The sequence below is a fragment of the Patiria miniata genome, unplaced genomic scaffold (assembly GCF_015706575.1).
Source record: "Patiria miniata isolate m_02_andy unplaced genomic scaffold, ASM1570657v1 HiC_scaffold_11, whole genome shotgun sequence".
In the NCBI taxonomy this organism is placed as follows: domain Eukaryota; kingdom Metazoa; phylum Echinodermata; class Asteroidea; order Valvatida; family Asterinidae; genus Patiria; species Patiria miniata.
The window spans coordinates 3,632,413-3,648,911 of record NW_024037049.1 but is presented as its reverse complement, the minus strand read 5'-3'; the positions used below and the strand labels follow the sequence as shown (position 1 = coordinate 3,648,911).

Below are 16,499 nucleotides of genomic sequence, written 5' to 3'. Positions count from 1 at the left end.
TCATATAATTATATTCATATGATTAAAAATGTTGTATGATTTATCGTAACCTATTAGGACCTGTACTACATTGTATTACATTGTGTTTATTCACTAAAGAATCTGTAAAACCATAGAGTGCTTGTGCGGTTTTAGGGGCTACAGTGAGTAATAGGCAGGGCGGTTTTGGGTGCTACAGTGACTAAAGGGTTAACCAGTTTGTGCCTGATGATGTGTATACACGCAAGGGTTTTGTGGTATTCGGAACGGATGACGGTTAAACACGCAGGGAGCGAAACCGGAAATATCTGTCTGCGACCCGCTCGCAGTGATCAAGGCCGAATATATGAGTGTGCTGCCCGAGGGTGATGGCTTTAACCCGCCTTGCTTGAGGTCGAGTGAAAAGTAATTCCGTGCCTCGTTCGGTTCTTGTCCAAACAATCCTGGCGTGAACTGGTTAAAGAAAAAAACCTACTTTTTCTTGTTTGGGCATTTCCAACCCCCTGAAAATGGCGGTTGCTTTTGCGCAAGATCAGATCTGGTTTCTGGTCTCTACATTATTGATGACAATGGGGCAGGAACCAATTACCTTGCGAGAACATAATTATTGTTTGGCCCAAAATATTTCAAAGTTTTTAAAGTAATGATTCCGTAACTAATTGTGGGCCAATTTTGTTGTTGTTGGGTGTCTCACTTTTAAGTGATTAACTTGTGTATTCCTAGAAAAATAACAAGGATGATACCTAAATGTTGCATGGATAGGACATGTTTAATCCTTTGAAAAAAACCTGTTTATTTTCTGGCCCTCTTCAGGTTGCCTCTGAGCACTACTACTACTGGCTGTGCGGCTTGGAGCAGTTCTGCCTGGGAGAGACCTGCCTCGCAGACATCACTGAGAAGCCTGACAATCTCATGCCTTGCCTAGCCAAGGCCTTGCAACACTATGAAAAAGGCTTGTCCAATCTCAAGGTAAAAGATCTGTAATGGAATGTCAGCCTGAAAGCATCGTTTGCTCTTCATGCATTTGTTGGTTTCCAATAATAACACCACTCAAAATCCAAAGCAGAACGTGCAAAACCTAACCTGTTGAACTTGCAGCTCAGTGGATATTATACTTTTCAAGAAAACAGTGAAAAATCATGCACAACCTTTTGATCATGAAACACGATTTCGTCTATAGCACTCTTTATTTCCAAATATCAGTCAGTTGACTGATCATTGGAAATGACCTACATTTCTTGATTTCCTCTAATGACGGCATGTCAGACGGACAATTTCACAGGGCGTTTAGTACCAGTACAATCTTTAATCCAAGTAAGCTTTTTTGATGATTCAGTAGTCAATAATGGTAAATAATTAGCCCTAACTGCCCTGAATCCTCCAAAATCCTTTTTGCAAATTGGAGGAATTTGCAGGATTGAGGTTACATGGCAAAAGTACATTGCTGATTTCGGAGTACGCACTGTGTCAAGGTCTTGGGCCGGACCTTGTGTTGTTTATGCTCAGCCGTGCATAAATTTAGTCCTTGCTTATACTTGACATCCTCCGCACTGCTCCAGGATGTCACTGCCTCTGCCTCAGCCTATTGACAGTTATAGCCAGAGGATTTTGCAGGATTCGGGCAGTGGTCACCCCTCCATGGACCATATTCAAGAAATAACAGAGGAATTTGTAGGATTGAGGCTATATGCTACTTTTCCATGAGGCCAATTGGAGGATTTTTCAGGATTGAGGCTACATCCTAGCAAAAAGGCCTAGGGAGTTAGGGCTTTAGTCAATTATGGTTACCGATAGCTAAACAAAAGTGTATATCTGAAGTTACAATATTACAGCATTCTTGACTCCATATTCGCAGGCGGCCTCGACGCCCTCCCACCCTCTCCTGTTCCACTGTGACTACATGAGGCTGCGGGCAGATATGCTGCATTCCTGTCTGCTCCTACTGTCCTGCCTAGCAACCATCCGGACCTGCCCGCCTCCCGCTATTGCACCGGCTGTTGCCTTGACGATGGGCCAGGAGCTGCTGAGATGTGGGCACATGGCAACAGAGGTAGAGCCACTTCTATTAAAGTCTCTTCTAAAAAAACAAATACACTTTACTACCTTCATGTATTGTCCATCGTTCTGTGCGGACTTTAATAATCACGTTCAGCTAACTTAGTTTTATCACTTGAACCCATATAGTCTGGTTCACAATGTACTTAATCCAAGTTTCGTTGGGATTTTGGGGGGATTAGGTAAACTTTTATTTCCTTTGTTCGGGAGTAATGTGTGACTTATTCTACTGGCTTTGATCTGTAAATTTGATAAATAAAAAAGTAAACAAAAATAAACAAAACATCCTAATGAAACCAAATAAAAAGCATTTGGAAGACCAATTATTCTACTCGGCAATACATTAGACACGATTTTGAATACTACCCCCACTTTTCTGAAAACATGCCCAATTTTATAAGGTTTTTTTGTGGGACAACCTGTATTTGCTTTTCCAATGATTTTGACATAATTATTTCTAACTACTTTTTTTCAGAAGTTATTGAGAAAAGTAAAAACAAAAAGTGTAAGAGGGAACATAATTTGCCTTTTGATGGTATATTATTAACATTTGGTTAGTTGGATAGTAATTAAAATCGTTCATGATTTGTTACTGATCTTGGATCCTAGATGCAGCAATGTGCGACACAGGTCCAACAGTTGAGTGTCCGTTATGCTCGGCTGTACCAGACTTCCTTTGATGCTGATCCCGACTCGCTCAGCAAGATCAAATTGTATCCTTACTAAAACAAGGCTCTCGTGAGCGAGTCCCAGGAACAACAATGGTTCAACCATCAGTCATTCTGTCCTCACCATGTGCCTGTGCAATAAGCCATTTGCGAGTTAAATTTGAATGAAATCTGGAACGCTGACTTAATCCAACGCTTTGCACGTTTTAACTTTGCAACCCCCAGCTCTGGCATGGTCTGGTATCTTTGTGCCATTCTCACCCATTGTGAACAATGTATTGGTGCTGAGCGTCTCTTTTGTAACTATGCAAGAGCTTGCCTCGAATCATGTGATTAGCAACAGTGTCTTTGGTCTGGAGAATTCAAAGTTAAAATGTGCCAAGCACTCTGAGCAAGCCAGTGTACCAGATGTTTTTCAAATGCAAATCCCAAAGGTTATAGGTCACTCGCAAATGGCTCATTACGTTTTGCTCATACTACCTCAGTTTTACCATCGTTGACTACTCGCACATTGTCCATTCTTGCTGCTCTTGCTGGTTAGGGGCCTGGATGCGGACAATGGCCCTAGCCGTACATTATCTGTGGCCAGGCCCTAAAGCGCGTACTTATTTTCAACGTACATGATCAAAACCTTAAACATACTTGTTTAAAACCGGCCAAGCATATATTAATAAGATGGATTTTTTTTATATTTTTTTTTAATTTTTTATATATACATGTAATATATTTATTCCCATTCATACATACCTTTCGGTCAAAAAGTCAAAACAAGTCAAAAATTCACAAATTTCCAACGATTTTGTTCAATAGTTTTAGCGCAGATTTGTGAAATGCTCCTCTCGCCATATATATGGTATGTGCCTCGGGCGCCTAGTGCTAAAAATCTCCTTTTATGGAAATTGGCACGCGCGAGGCACGTTCTGCACAATGTGGCGCAGAACACAGCAGTGCTTTACAGGAAGGTTTAAAACCATCCCCATTCAAATCAATGTAACCAATGCGAGGCTGGAAGGAAAAATAGTCTGGTTCCTTTTTGCACAAAAAACGTTATCATTCAGCACTGTTATTGGATACAGGGAACATGACTGATATGGTGGCAGCATGATAAAGGTCTATGGAGTACCGAAGTGAATACGTCACGCGTGCGAAATGTATGTGAAAGACATTAGCGCGTGATTCAGCCCGTGAACCAACACGCGCGCGTACTCCATTCGTTTGCAGTACACTTTCTGGTTCTAAATGACGTCACACTTCGGTACTCCATAGAGATGGGTAAACTACCTCAGGTATTTATGAATACAAAATAAGGTCATGGAGAACCAGCACTGCAACTTTGTTGCAGTACAATTAATAAAAACAAAGTTCCTTCACTGCTGTTTTTCAAAGAATTCAACAACAGTGTTTGTTGCTTGGTCATGCCATTGACTGCCTCATCCTCAACAATCCAGCCTACAGGTAAGAACGACATTTCAACAGTTGATTTGCTAGTCCTCATCGCAACAAATTAACTGAAATGCTATAACACATGAACTTTGCAGTGCTTTGTCACTACACATCCAAAGTGTTACGTGAATTTAGGGAATAACATCTCACAAACAAGTTGCATTTGATTTGGTGGCTTCCCCGCAGTGGCTCCAAGCAGTGGAATCTCCTGGGTAGCTGTAATGCCGTGGAGGGCTCAACAGGAACCAACAAGCAACAAGCCAAAAAGCAGCTACAGTTGACGGACGCCATCTTGAAAGATCTGCAGAACGTTCTAGCGCAGACGGACGGACAGTCTATTTCTCATCAGGTACATATTAAGAGGCCCTAAATACAAATTGTGTACTCAGTAGGGCTTGTAGTATACTTACTTTCGGCACTGATTACGTAAAGTAATAGCTTGTATATAGTCTGCGCTGTCATTATAAATTCAATTTTAATGAATTGAAAGACGCAAATATATTGGCATGGAAGAAAATCGCATTTTGGAATCAAACACTGTGTTCGCACACAGAGCCTGTTACCAGTGTTAAGAGAGTCCCTCACTAGTCCAGTCACAAGTAATTCACGAATCAATTGGCATGCTAGGGCACCAGTAAACAGGGGATGAACAATAACAAGGAAATCGTCTCCTGACAATGACTAGAGCAGGCTAGTCGAAATGTTGAGACCAAAGACAAGTTCTTTTAGAACAAGTTCTTTTAGAACTAAGCAGGACTGATCTTATCAGAATTAAAAACTACTTGGCGAAAGTTGATAATAAGCAGGACAAGTTCTTATCTGAACTAAAAATCTACTGAGCGACAGTAGTTGTTACCACATGGTGTTACCGCAAACCGAAACGATAACAAAGAAATGGGTTTTTAACAGTTCATTTGAATATCTTGTGACTGGACTTGTAAGGACTTGCGATGGAATTTGTTTTGCAACCAACATTTTTGGGGGTTCAGTTATCAGTTTATTTATTTTGTCTCATTAATTGTTTTTTGTTTCAGCATGTGAATTGCCTAATTGAGGCCTGTGCAGGGATGATGCGATTGCCTTTTGGTTTTCCACGCTACTTCTTCCAGGCGTTACAGTCAACCAGCATCAAGGTAGACCACCTTAGTCCTGTTTCAGTTTGTGTTGATCAGTCCAAACTTTCCTGATGTTCTACTTTTGTCCCATTCTTGCTAGCTGGGGTTGTCCTCTTGTTCGCCGTAAGTCTAAGTTGGGGGAGACCTAGACTGGTTCCTGGTCCATCCACTGCCTATTTCAAATGATCCAAAGACAAACCGAATCCACTTATTTGCCAGTTGATAAAGACACCGTGATGGTGTCGCAAGATCCTGATAGGAGCTCTGTAACTCAAGTCTCAAAAAGGTACCTCCTGTTTATTTCACTTATTTGCTAGTTTGACACTCGTCCAACCGCACTGTAGTTGAGTTCACGTCAATGGTCAGCTTTTGTAACAGGTGATCTGATTGGACAGAAATTGTATCAATCCATATTTGGAATTGTCATGAATAATTAATCATGCAAGGTCTAATAGTAAATGTGTGGACTTGGTTCTCCAGGGTACCTTACCGTACTGTAGTTGAGGTCACGTCGGTGGTCAGCTTTTGTAACAGGTGATCTGATTGTACAGAAATTGTATCAATCCATATTTGGAAGTGTCGTAAATAATTAATCGGGCGAGGTCTAATAGTAAATGCGTGGACTTGGTTCTCCAGGGTACCTTCAACTGTACTGTACTTGAGTTCACGTCAGTGGTCAGCTTTTGTAACAAGTGATCTGATTGGACAGAAATTGTATCAATCCATATTTGGAAGTGTCATGAATAATTAATCATGCAAGGTCTAATAGTAAATGCGTGGACTTGGTTCTCCAGGGTACCTTACCGTACTGTAGTTGAGCTCACGTTGGTGGTCAGCTTTTGTAACAAGTGATCTGATTGGACAGAAATGGTATCAATCCATATTTGGAAGTGTCATGAATAATTAATCATGCAAGGTCTAATAGTAAATACGTGGACTTGGTTCTCCAGGGTACCTTACCGTACTGTAGTTGAGCTCACGTTGGTGGTCAGCTTTTGTAACAAGTGATCTGATTGGACAGAAATTGTATCAATCCTTATTTGGAAGTGTCATGAATAATTAATCGTGCAAGGTCAAAATAGTAAATACTCGGACTCGGTTCGCCGGGGTACCATCTTACTGCGAACGAGAGTAAGACTACCCTTTAGCAATGAACGGTTTGAGGAAATGGACATCATAATAAGAACTGCTCGCCCGAGTACAAGTGGTCTATTGTACCTCATGATCCTCAGAAATTTAATTTGACTTGTTGGGGATCATATCTGTTCTCAATGGTGTTATGTTATTTTTTTTCCAGCTTGCTTTGTCACCAACTGCACGTAATCCAAATGAACCTGTATCATTGGCTACGGACACGCACTTGGCTATGAAGGTCGAAGGTGTTATACAGCATGGTAGCAAACCCGGTGAGAACTGACAATTTGTTGGTGTGGTGAAAGCCATCCAGACTCATACATAGAAGCAATATTCACGTAGACCAATAATCAATATAATTTGCACAAAACTGTATCAAAAACGTCATGATGTGCATAGAGTTTTAGTCTTTGGATATGGGCTCCGTGCACAAGCACCCCTTCAACGGCCCGAAAGGAGAGTTGGGGGTGACCTAGACTGGTTCCTGGTCCATCCACTGCGTATTTCGAATGGTCCAAAGTTATTGGGGGCGGGGATTAGTCTGCGAGACAGTCGAACGTATTCGCGGGCTGACGACGCGGCCATCGTGCGACGATGCTATGGTTTAGCTTTTTACACACTCAGGATAAATTAGTCGTGTGTACTTCACATGCGAACCAGTCCTGTACTCACATGTGGTGTCCCGTCCAATTAAGGGCTCTCAAAGTGGTTAAAACGCGCCCTCTTTTGTTGGCGTACAGAGCCCATGGACTGCTTTGAGTGGTACTGTAAATTTGGCCTCCCACAGTGATGTTAAAATAGAATGGATCGATAGTTTTAACCCTTGCTTACCAGACTCTCCAAAACACTTCAATAGAATAAGAAACCGTCCTTCCTTTGTTGCATTGACAGCAACAATCTCCCAGGAACAGCAAAGTTATCCTCCGAGCCCGATTATCAATAAGTATCCTCCAAATCACTGAAATGGGACTCCTTGCTGATTGGGGTTTAATTGCATCCTTCATGCACTCCATGTGGAGGGGATTGACATATCGGGCGGGCTGATTGGCATCAACTGTTGACACTCAACAAATAACATCTTTTGTGTGGTTCTTTTTTCTCAAACCCTTCAGGCCTTTTCCGCAAGGTGAGCAAGGTGAAGCTGGTGGTTACGTCATCCTGCGCGACTGCCAAGACTACAGCTGTTGGCAAGTCCAGTGAGGTATGCTTTGCACTCAAGAACCTATTCTTTTCTCTCTTCGAAGTATGGAGGTCTTTTTTCATAACTAGTTTTCTGAGGTTTCCGTTGCTTTTAAAGCTTCCAAGCTGGGTTTTGCTGTATGACTCAAGTTTAAATATGTTATGGTATCATGGATAGTCGTGATGTTAGAAGCAACTTTTCGCAGAGAAAAAAAATTACTTGAAATCCTAGCAATGCAAGCCTAGAAATGCAACAGCGTGATTTTTATGGATGAAAATTATATACCCTGAATTTTTTGTATGCAATAGCACAAAAAACGAAAATTTTCTAAGCACATTTGTAGGTACTTTTACAATGTATGTTTTACTTTTTACTGGTATTCCCGACAATAGAGCTTGCAAGTTTACCTCAAAAATGTGCGGGATCTACAACATGTGTAATGTCCTATTTTAATAATAATATTAATGTAGACTTGTAATGTGCCATGTCTGCCACATAGTGACACTCTTAGCGCAGAAAGTATATTAAATATAAAAATATTTTGTTTATTTATTTTGTGTCCTGACTAGGCTTATCCAGTCAAGGACATTATTTAGGTTCTGTGAAAGAAGAGAAAGCATTTACAGTTTATAATATATTGAAAATATTGCAAATTGACGACCACAGTAAGATGAAAAATTTCGACCTCAAATTCCGTTTAATTGAATAGGCAAATAACAGTTGGATAAATTCTAACACAGGAGTCTTTGACTAGCTCAGTGTTTGGTACCAAGACATTCACATAAAAACTGAATGTGAACTGGCGAGACTTGCACACTCTATTATCACTTGATAGGAAAAGCATGTCAGCCCAAAATGGTGCATTTTAGACAAGAGTGATCCTTTAAGACTCATTTGTTGGATCTTGTGTCACTTTTCTCTCCCGTTAGTCTGACGGTGGGACCAGTGAAGGTACGTGGTCGGTGGAGCCCCACCACGACTACTTCAGCATCCAGATCCTGCTGTCGCTGCCCGTGGTCGGTACCCACACCATCAACGTAGAGGCCAGCGTGGTGGACAGCGACGGCAGCTGCTGGCAGACCGGTCCCAAGCTCAGTCTGCTGGTCAAGACGTATGAGGAGTTCTCCTTGCAGCAGCGACAGCAGCAGCAGCAGCAGCAGCAGGCCACTGGGACCAGATGAGCGTTGGTGGGTTGTTGCCGGCAAGCAGAGATGACTGGTTCACACTCGTTCACACTGTTTGTGAATACTAAAGGTGTAGCTGTTGAGCTATATTTCTTCAAATCATGGTTTGAGGCAAAGTATTGGAGAATTACTAGTCCCATGGTGTGGGTGATTTTGACTCATGCACCGCCTTATGCAAAGAGGATTCCTATCCATTATCAAAGTCCAATTGCATTAAGTGAATTGGAATTTACGCCTCATTTCAGTATACATGTATTTGTCAGACTCAAAAAAATGACTCGGGGGGGGGGGGGGGGGGGGGGGGGGGGGGGGGAGAGAATAACAACGACACTTGTGAATACACACTAGCATTTTTTACCATTATGCCTGAGGACAAGGTATTGTCTTTTCCTTTGTCCCTTTAATAGCACTCTCCCATTAAAGCACACGCTCTTACGTTCAAGGACCGTTTTCAACAAAAGATGCGTGTTCGAGGGTAACAAAGAATCTGTCATTCTCTCTTTTTAGGCCATCAGCCTGGGGGATTTGGCCAGTATCAAATCAGGGCATAAATGATTATAGTGCGCATGCGCAAGGTATACCGCCCCTGGACTGAGGCTGATGGCCTATTTCATTTCTGTCCTCGGGATGTATGTAATACAAGAGCCCAATTTGACACTGCTTCTGTTACTGTATCTCTGCGACACGAACTACGTGTTGATCATGTTTTTATGTGTTGACTGCAGCATCTCATCCCCCCTCCTTGACAAAATCTTGGATTCTACATCTCAAGCACCTTACTTCGGGGATTTCCTAGATCAGGCACGGTTATGAGATTTGAGAGTATAGTTTTTCTATGGATAGGTCTTCTTGAGAAAACCTGAAAAAAAGTCACTTTGTAAATTGACAACCATCATGAATGTAGTATAAACCCTAACCTTCCCAAATTCTCTGTGCGAAATAGAGGATTTTGCAGGATTGAGGCTATATGGCAAAAAGATGTGGCTGATTTTGGAGGATGCACCGTGTCATGATCTTGGGCAGAATCTTGTATTGTTTATTCTCAGCTGTGCATAAATTTGGGCCTGTATTATATTTAAAATCCTCCGCACTGCTCCAGGATGTCGCTGGCTCTGCCTCAACATACTGACAGCGATTGCTGGAGGATTTTGCAGGATTGAGGCAGTGGTCACCCCTCAAAGGATCACATTCAAGAAATAACGGAGGATTTCGGAGGATTTAGGCTGTATACAATTTTTACATGGAGGCAGTTGGAGGATTTTGCAGGATTTAGGTTGCATCCTAGCAAAAATGCCTAGGGAGTTTTGGAATAATGATTGACCCAATGTGCATTGAATTAAAAAGGCAGAACTTGCTTAATGACAGACAAAACACTGCTCTGTTGTGAATTATTTTCTCTTCATAGGAATTTTGTACATTTATTCTCATCAAATAGCTCGCCAGTTTGACTAAAGATGTAAGACTCTAGTCCTTAACCCATTTGCCCATGCACTAAATTGTATTACATTGTATTTATTCACTGAAAAAAAGGTCTCTCTCAAATGACGTCACTTCCTACAGATTGCCACGTGCATCAGCATTTTGGGCGTCAAATTTCCGTGGTGCGCATCGGCTGCGCCGTATTTTGAAGACATTTCAAGCAACTCGCTTATAGCACACTGCGCGCACACGCACCTGATGGCGTTGAACATGCAGTTGTAATTTTCCTACGAAGATGGCGTCCTATGAGAGAGATCTATAAGCAGGGCGGTTTCAGGCACTTCAGTGACTAATGGGATAATTTTCAAAGGAGGGTATCAATAATGAGCCTTTGTTGTGCTCAGTCTTTTAAAATGTACCTTTCTGGCAGTTTGACCTTTTGGTCTTAACATTTGGCGCTGAACCATTTATCAAAGTAATTACAAAGATGCCAAATGAGGATCAACCAGAAACTTTCATGTGCTGAGATTTGAAGTTTAAATTGATAGTTACAAGACTGTAATTGGTTTGAACTTTAAAATATATCTTCACAGATTCTAATGAGAAGTACATGTATTTTGAAAGTGTGTGCTTTATAAATTCCTGTTTATATCTTTACATCGTTTCAAAATCCAACTGATAAGCTGATATGAACTATGACAGTTACCAAACGCACAGATTGTTGACACTTGATTTTTAGAAATAGATGATCCAACATTTACAAATAAGGTTTATAGTACATGTACATGTACATGTATGTCAGCTTTGTCAAAAGTTAGCTTATATTATTAATGTACACAATTCTTTAACCTTTTTAGATACAAGTTTTAAGCAAAACACAGACATTTTCATTTTTTGAAAAATCTTCATGGCGACTACATGATAGATTTGCCACCCATGACGTAAGAGTACCTAAGACACAGTCGATACATGATAAAAGATAACTTTTTTCCTTGACAATGTAATGTTCTAAGCCCACCAAATATTTAAAAAAAATAATCAACATGTGGGCACAGTAGAATCAACATGTTGTGTACAACAAATATATCTACCTTGTGTTTTCAAATATGAAATAATACTAGGCAAGAGTAACGCAGGGATTCATTGGGTAAACTCATAAAAGGAAATCGCCTTCTTCCCTGCCTGACATCTCTGTTTGATACGCTACTGTAAAAAAAATAATCTACAGACGTCGGTGTCATATGTCTATTGCCGTTTTCAGTTCTTGTAAAACTCCTTGCAACTCGGACTCCATACACAAGAGTAAACCTGTAGCCGAAAAGAAATGTTAAAAATCCTTGAAGTCAAAAGACACAAAAAGAATAGTATGGTACACGTATACAAAAAGTGACAGACAGACAATTCGGGTGTTACACAATGCAGTGCACCATCAAGAGTTTGCCTCGGAGAGACCATTTTTCAAGTTCACAGTCGACAAAACACGGCCCATTTGAACGAGTATCAGTAGACAACTTGAGCTAATTTGTTAAGAATTGGGGCATAGCGTTCTGCTGCCATACAAGAAAACACCATATTGATAACAAGCAAAGAAAAGGGCAAACAGATATTCTCATCATGAGTTTATACGAAAGTACTGACCGGACAAACTAACAATTTCAAATAGCCTATGCTGAGAATTTTTCGACCATCTCCAAAAATGCACTGGGAAAAATGAGGTCCCCGTTGTGAAACGCCCAAATTGGTTCGAGTTTCCATCAAGATCTAAGCAACGTGGTTCTGAACTTCTGGCAATGTACCCTGCTGTCGGTTTGAAGAAACTTTAAAAAGCATGATTTTTGTGCTTGTGTGGAACTGCATGTGTAGATATAAGCTGAGGGGGCTTAGTTGGACAACAGGTGATGTCCAGGGCTTTAGAGAATAAGTCATATAACAAGGAATAATGGTGTTTAAATCACCGATGATTGGCAGCTGATTTGTGGACTGGTTGGAAGTAGTCCCGACCTAAAATCAGGTGATCCGAGTTCGAATCCCAGTGAGCGTTTTTCACTTCTTCTCATTTTACCTTTTAAATAACTAAAATGAAGAAGGAACAATTCTCACAAGATGTGGAGAACAAGGCATTAGATATGCATGTAATCATGGAGGAATGATGTAATGGACCAATCAGAAGATGGGAAACGGATGTCATTTGGGAAAAAAAAAACAATTCGCAGGCTGGCCCTTTCTGGGACAGGCAAACACTACCTTATTCAATGTGTGGTCAAAAGGACTCCAAACATGCCAGAAACCTTGCTTACCTGTGTTGGCCGTACTACTTGCAATTAGACTTATGACCAATGGAAGCTGGTTGAACTGAACCACCTGCAAAGAATGCAAATGGGCCAATCAAGTCAGGCTTTAGAGAAATAGGAATCTGCAACGTAAACACCATGCCAAGTTATGGTTCATTAAAGACATAGTCCATCATTTGTAATTTGTGCATTTTGTTCGTTTGAAGCAACAAAAGAGCTCAAAATCTAATGAAGGATACTGAACAACTAACCCGATGAAGTTTCAGCTCAGCTTCAGCTGTATATTCCGAGGAAAACAGCATTCTAGGATCTCAATTTCAAATCAAAAGTTGCTGAATCATGTTTTGAATTGGGCCTGAATTCAGCGTCCAAGAAACGTTCTCACTGAGCCGATTGCAGCTACGCGATGTCGCGCACTGATCCGACGAAATATATCAACGACGCATGCCTGTGCATCGTGCAAATGCTTGCGCGCGCTTCGCCGAATAACACAACGAACTACTAATTTAAATGTTCCTACGGTGCGTCTTAAGAAGCACCGTTGGAAAGGCCTTCTTTCGTTGATTACTTCAGAATGGGAGTTTAGTCCCCTTACTATCTTTCAACCAAGTATGTTTTTCAACAATAATTACGCCAGTTACTTTTCGGATAGCTGCAAATGATGGACTATAGCTTTAAGGTAACACAAAACCTTTTCTGGTAAACTCAAGTTCTTGAGGTGAACTTCTACTTTAACCCTAACTCCCTTGAGTGATTTACTAGGAACCTTCCTCACTCTTGCAAAATCCAACACCACATGGTAAACTCAACACCCAAACTGTTGGACTCTGATTATGGTGGTACGCCTGGTCCCATGTAAAACATAATCAGTTTACTATTGCAGTACTCACTCCAACAGAATCAAACAAAACATGCAGTTGGATTTTCAAGGGTTGGGCGTGGTTAGGGTTAAAGATGGTTTATGTAGCTGATGTTATAAACACAGGTCCCTAGACATAGACCCTTCATCACCAAATATAAACCAACAAGGCCTGAATATACAATTAAAATAGCCATGAGTGGATGTTTCTAATTAACTAAATTAATTCAACTGAAATATATCCAGTTTGAAAGACAATGCGATCAGTACAATCTAGATGATGATCAGAACACAGTGATTGAGACATTGAAGCTGTTGAAATGCCAAAACCGTTGTCAAGCAACCTTATCTCAAGTCAAGTCAAGCTGTACGAAAGGTGTGACCATTAAGCATTCTCTTGTCACTGTTGTGACTTCCGATTTGACTTCTGACGTGACTTGCAATTTGACCTGTAAAACTGCATTGCCGGTGAGTAGAATCGTGATTTGCGGCCACTACACTTGGGACAAGGTAGGGAAGCCTTTGCCCACCTGGTAAGCTCCGTACATGCAGATGATGCTCTTGTTGTGTGACAAGCCCAGCTTACTGGCTTGATCGGCTGCCATGGCAAAGGTTGCTAGAAAGGCTGGCTTCAAGGCTTGCTCTGGAACAGCCTCTGAGGTGACTGCAATAGAAAGAATCTTTCTTTTTTATCATTATCAAATCCAGTTGTAAAATCAAGGATTCCTCAAAAGAGCACAACATAGCTTGCAGGCCTGGAGGCAAAGAAATAATTAAGCGTTAAAGGTACGAGGAATACTTCAGATAAAATATCCTGAGGAATCAGAAATCCACTAACCCCAACCTTCCCAAATCCTGCAAAATCCTCTTTGCGAAATGGAGGATTTTGCAGGATTGAGGCTATATGGCAAAAAAGTGCGGCTGATTTTGTTGGATGCACTGTGTCAAGGTCTTGGGCCGGACCTTGTGTTGTTTACGCCCAGCCATGCATAAATTTAGGCCATGATTTATACATGTTATATTTGAAATCCTCCACACTGCTCCAGGATGTCAATGGTTCTGCCTCAACATATTGACAGCGATTGCTGGAGGATTTTGCAGGATTGAGGCAGTGGTCACCCCTCCAAGGACCACATTCAGGAAATAACAGAGCATTTTGCAGGATTGAGGCTGTATGCTATTTTTACATGGAGCAGTTGGAGGATTTTTCAGGATTCAGATTGCATCCTAGCAAAAATGCTTAGTGAGTTAGGGTTACATGATGTTTGGACGTGAACCTAATCCATGTCTACGGAGAGGGGATATGAACCCGGGCACAAGGTTTGAAGGCGAGGGAAGTCGGTAGGCCTACTACTGCACTCACCTGACTCAAACTGACAGCAAATGAATGCAAGTAGGTTGATAACTTGAAACTTCTTCTTTTACCAAATTCAAATTGGCCCGGTTCTCCAGTATGAAGAGAACTCATGACATGAAGTGTGTACAAATATATTTGACCCTGTCTCAAGGTCATGCTGGCTGATCTCTGATGATTATCATGTAAGATATTGAGGCATGCTTGGGACTACAATGTTTGGGAATACCTCCCCCCCCCCATGCCCCCCCCCCCATGCCACCCCCCCCCCCCCCCCCACTATTTACACACCTTTAATCACCGGTACCCCATCTCTGTCGGTAACAATTATGGCCTCCAGTCCTTCCACCCTGAAAAGAGACAAAAGAAGAAACTGACAATCTAATGGCATATGAAATGGACCATTTTTCAACAAAACAATTAATTCAACAAATCGTACAACACTAGAAATTTGGAGAGTGTGGCCTAGTGGTTGGGGGGTTTGACTCATGATCAGAGGATCAGAGCTTCAAATCAAGCTGCTGGTCAAATGTTGTGTCCTCGGGCAAGCCACTTCGCCCCCACTTGCCTATCTTCACCCAGGAGTATAAATATGGGCCTGGCATTAGCCATGTTAGCTGGGGAGTAACCTGCGATGGACTGGTATCCCATCCAGGGGTAATAGAAACATTGTCAATTATTTCATGCCGGAGATACATGCTGGACTAATGGGCTATATATTGGCTCGAGCATAGACTTTACAACACTTGGAATCTACCACATTTGTCATGTTAGTATAGCTCCCACATAATAACTTACATCTGGAGCAACTTGAAGAAGTATTTCCTTAACTCCTGTAAAAGAGAAATATGAATATAGAAAAACACAAGGTGTTCATTAATATTGATGTATATAAAAAATGATAATATCAAAAAAAACCTTACAAATACATGAAATAAAACTCTCTTAACTATCATGACTATTGACTTTCATTTGACATGTTTAAACAAAACTAGAGGGGGCTGCCTATCTGACCTGACCGTTACAGTTTTGACAAGTTTGTAAAATTGTACAATTTCTAAAATTCTAGTTTCTACTAAAATTAATTCTACCACTGTCTACGAACATGACGCAAATGATGAAGTCCAACATAACAATGACAAGCATGACAAGGTATTCCTTATGCGTAAGGGCACACTCATGTTCATCAAAATGACCTGAAATTGTGAAAAGTGCCGAAAGTTGTAAATCTGATGAAGAAACATTATTTTAGTGCAAACATTCTTTGATAATACTAGTACTTTAACTTTTTCAGAACCACACTTCTTCCAAGAAGTAGATATTACTTTCCACCTCACCTGCCACGCATGCATGCTGTTACCCGCGATTTTTCTACTTTTTCTCATCCGCCAGAATCAAAGTTCAACCCAAGATACATGTAAGACAACATACAGGAGGAATACAGAGTCAATGACAATGAGTCTGACATTGACACTGTCCTGACGAGTTGTTAAAATTGCTTTTTCTACTGACAATGGAACTAACTCTCTGACGGAACTTACCTCGACCATTTTCCTTATGTATCAAATTTAGATTATTATTAACTTCGAACGTCAAATCACATTTTCACGGTTTAAGAATGAGATAAAGTCTAGACTGCTGTCACATGCACCTGCTAGTGCTAAATTTTTAACCTAAATCATATCAACAGCGCCCTCCCAATACAGGCGCTGCACGTGATTTTATTTACAAAAAGGGGGTTTCCAAACCCGGTTTTGGTCCACTGTGACTTCAGGAGAATTTAGGCCCCTAGACGTGGGGAAAATAGGCTCAATGTAG

At 41.1% G+C, this 16,499-nt stretch overlaps 2 protein-coding genes across 4 annotated transcripts in view; one reads left to right on the top strand and one right to left on the bottom strand.

The window, feature by feature from the left end:
- The window catches only part of LOC119742235 (integrator complex subunit 7-like), a 28,858-nt gene extending 19,807 nt beyond the window's left edge, over nucleotides 1-9,051 (top strand). For all 3 annotated transcript variants that reach the window (XM_038218266.1, XM_038218267.1, XM_038218268.1), the window contains exons 13-21: nucleotides 793-948; nucleotides 1,835-2,029; nucleotides 2,644-2,747; nucleotides 4,089-4,157; nucleotides 4,332-4,494; nucleotides 5,180-5,278; nucleotides 6,558-6,666; nucleotides 7,507-7,595; nucleotides 8,504-9,051. In XM_038218266.1, the coding sequence (XP_038074194.1) occupies nucleotides 793-948; nucleotides 1,835-2,029; nucleotides 2,644-2,747; nucleotides 4,089-4,157; nucleotides 4,332-4,494; nucleotides 5,180-5,278; nucleotides 6,558-6,666; nucleotides 7,507-7,595; nucleotides 8,504-8,755 (1,236 nt within the window). In that variant the 3' untranslated portion in view covers nucleotides 8,756-9,051. The remainder of the gene's footprint in view (nucleotides 1-792; nucleotides 949-1,834; nucleotides 2,030-2,643; nucleotides 2,748-4,088; nucleotides 4,158-4,331; nucleotides 4,495-5,179; nucleotides 5,279-6,557; nucleotides 6,667-7,506; nucleotides 7,596-8,503) is intronic.
- Nucleotides 9,052-10,142: 1,091 nt separating this feature from the next.
- Nucleotides 10,143-16,374, bottom strand: LOC119742219 (ragulator complex protein LAMTOR3-A-like). Its single transcript, XM_038218265.1, has 6 exons — nucleotides 16,223-16,374; nucleotides 15,480-15,514; nucleotides 14,973-15,031; nucleotides 13,858-13,991; nucleotides 12,475-12,538; nucleotides 10,143-11,485 (listed from the first exon to the last, which is right to left on the bottom strand). The coding sequence occupies exons 1-6, from the start codon at nucleotides 16,229-16,231 to the stop codon at nucleotides 11,415-11,417; spliced, it is 372 nt and encodes a 123-aa protein (XP_038074193.1). The 5' UTR covers nucleotides 16,232-16,374; the 3' UTR covers nucleotides 10,143-11,414.
- Nucleotides 16,375-16,499: the final 125 nt, after the last annotated feature.

What these genes read in the sequence shown, in the direction of transcription:
- LOC119742219 (XM_038218265.1), bottom strand. An exon ending in TGGGGTACCGGTGATTAAAG is followed by an intron (nt 13,992 to 14,972) that starts GTGTGTAAATAG and finishes TTTCTATTGCAG; the next exon opens with TCACCTCAGAGGCTGTTCCA. An exon ending in GCATGTACGGAGCTTACCAG is followed by an intron (nt 12,539 to 13,857) that starts GTGGGCAAAGGC and finishes CATTCTTTGCAG; the next exon opens with GTGGTTCAGTTCAACCAGCT.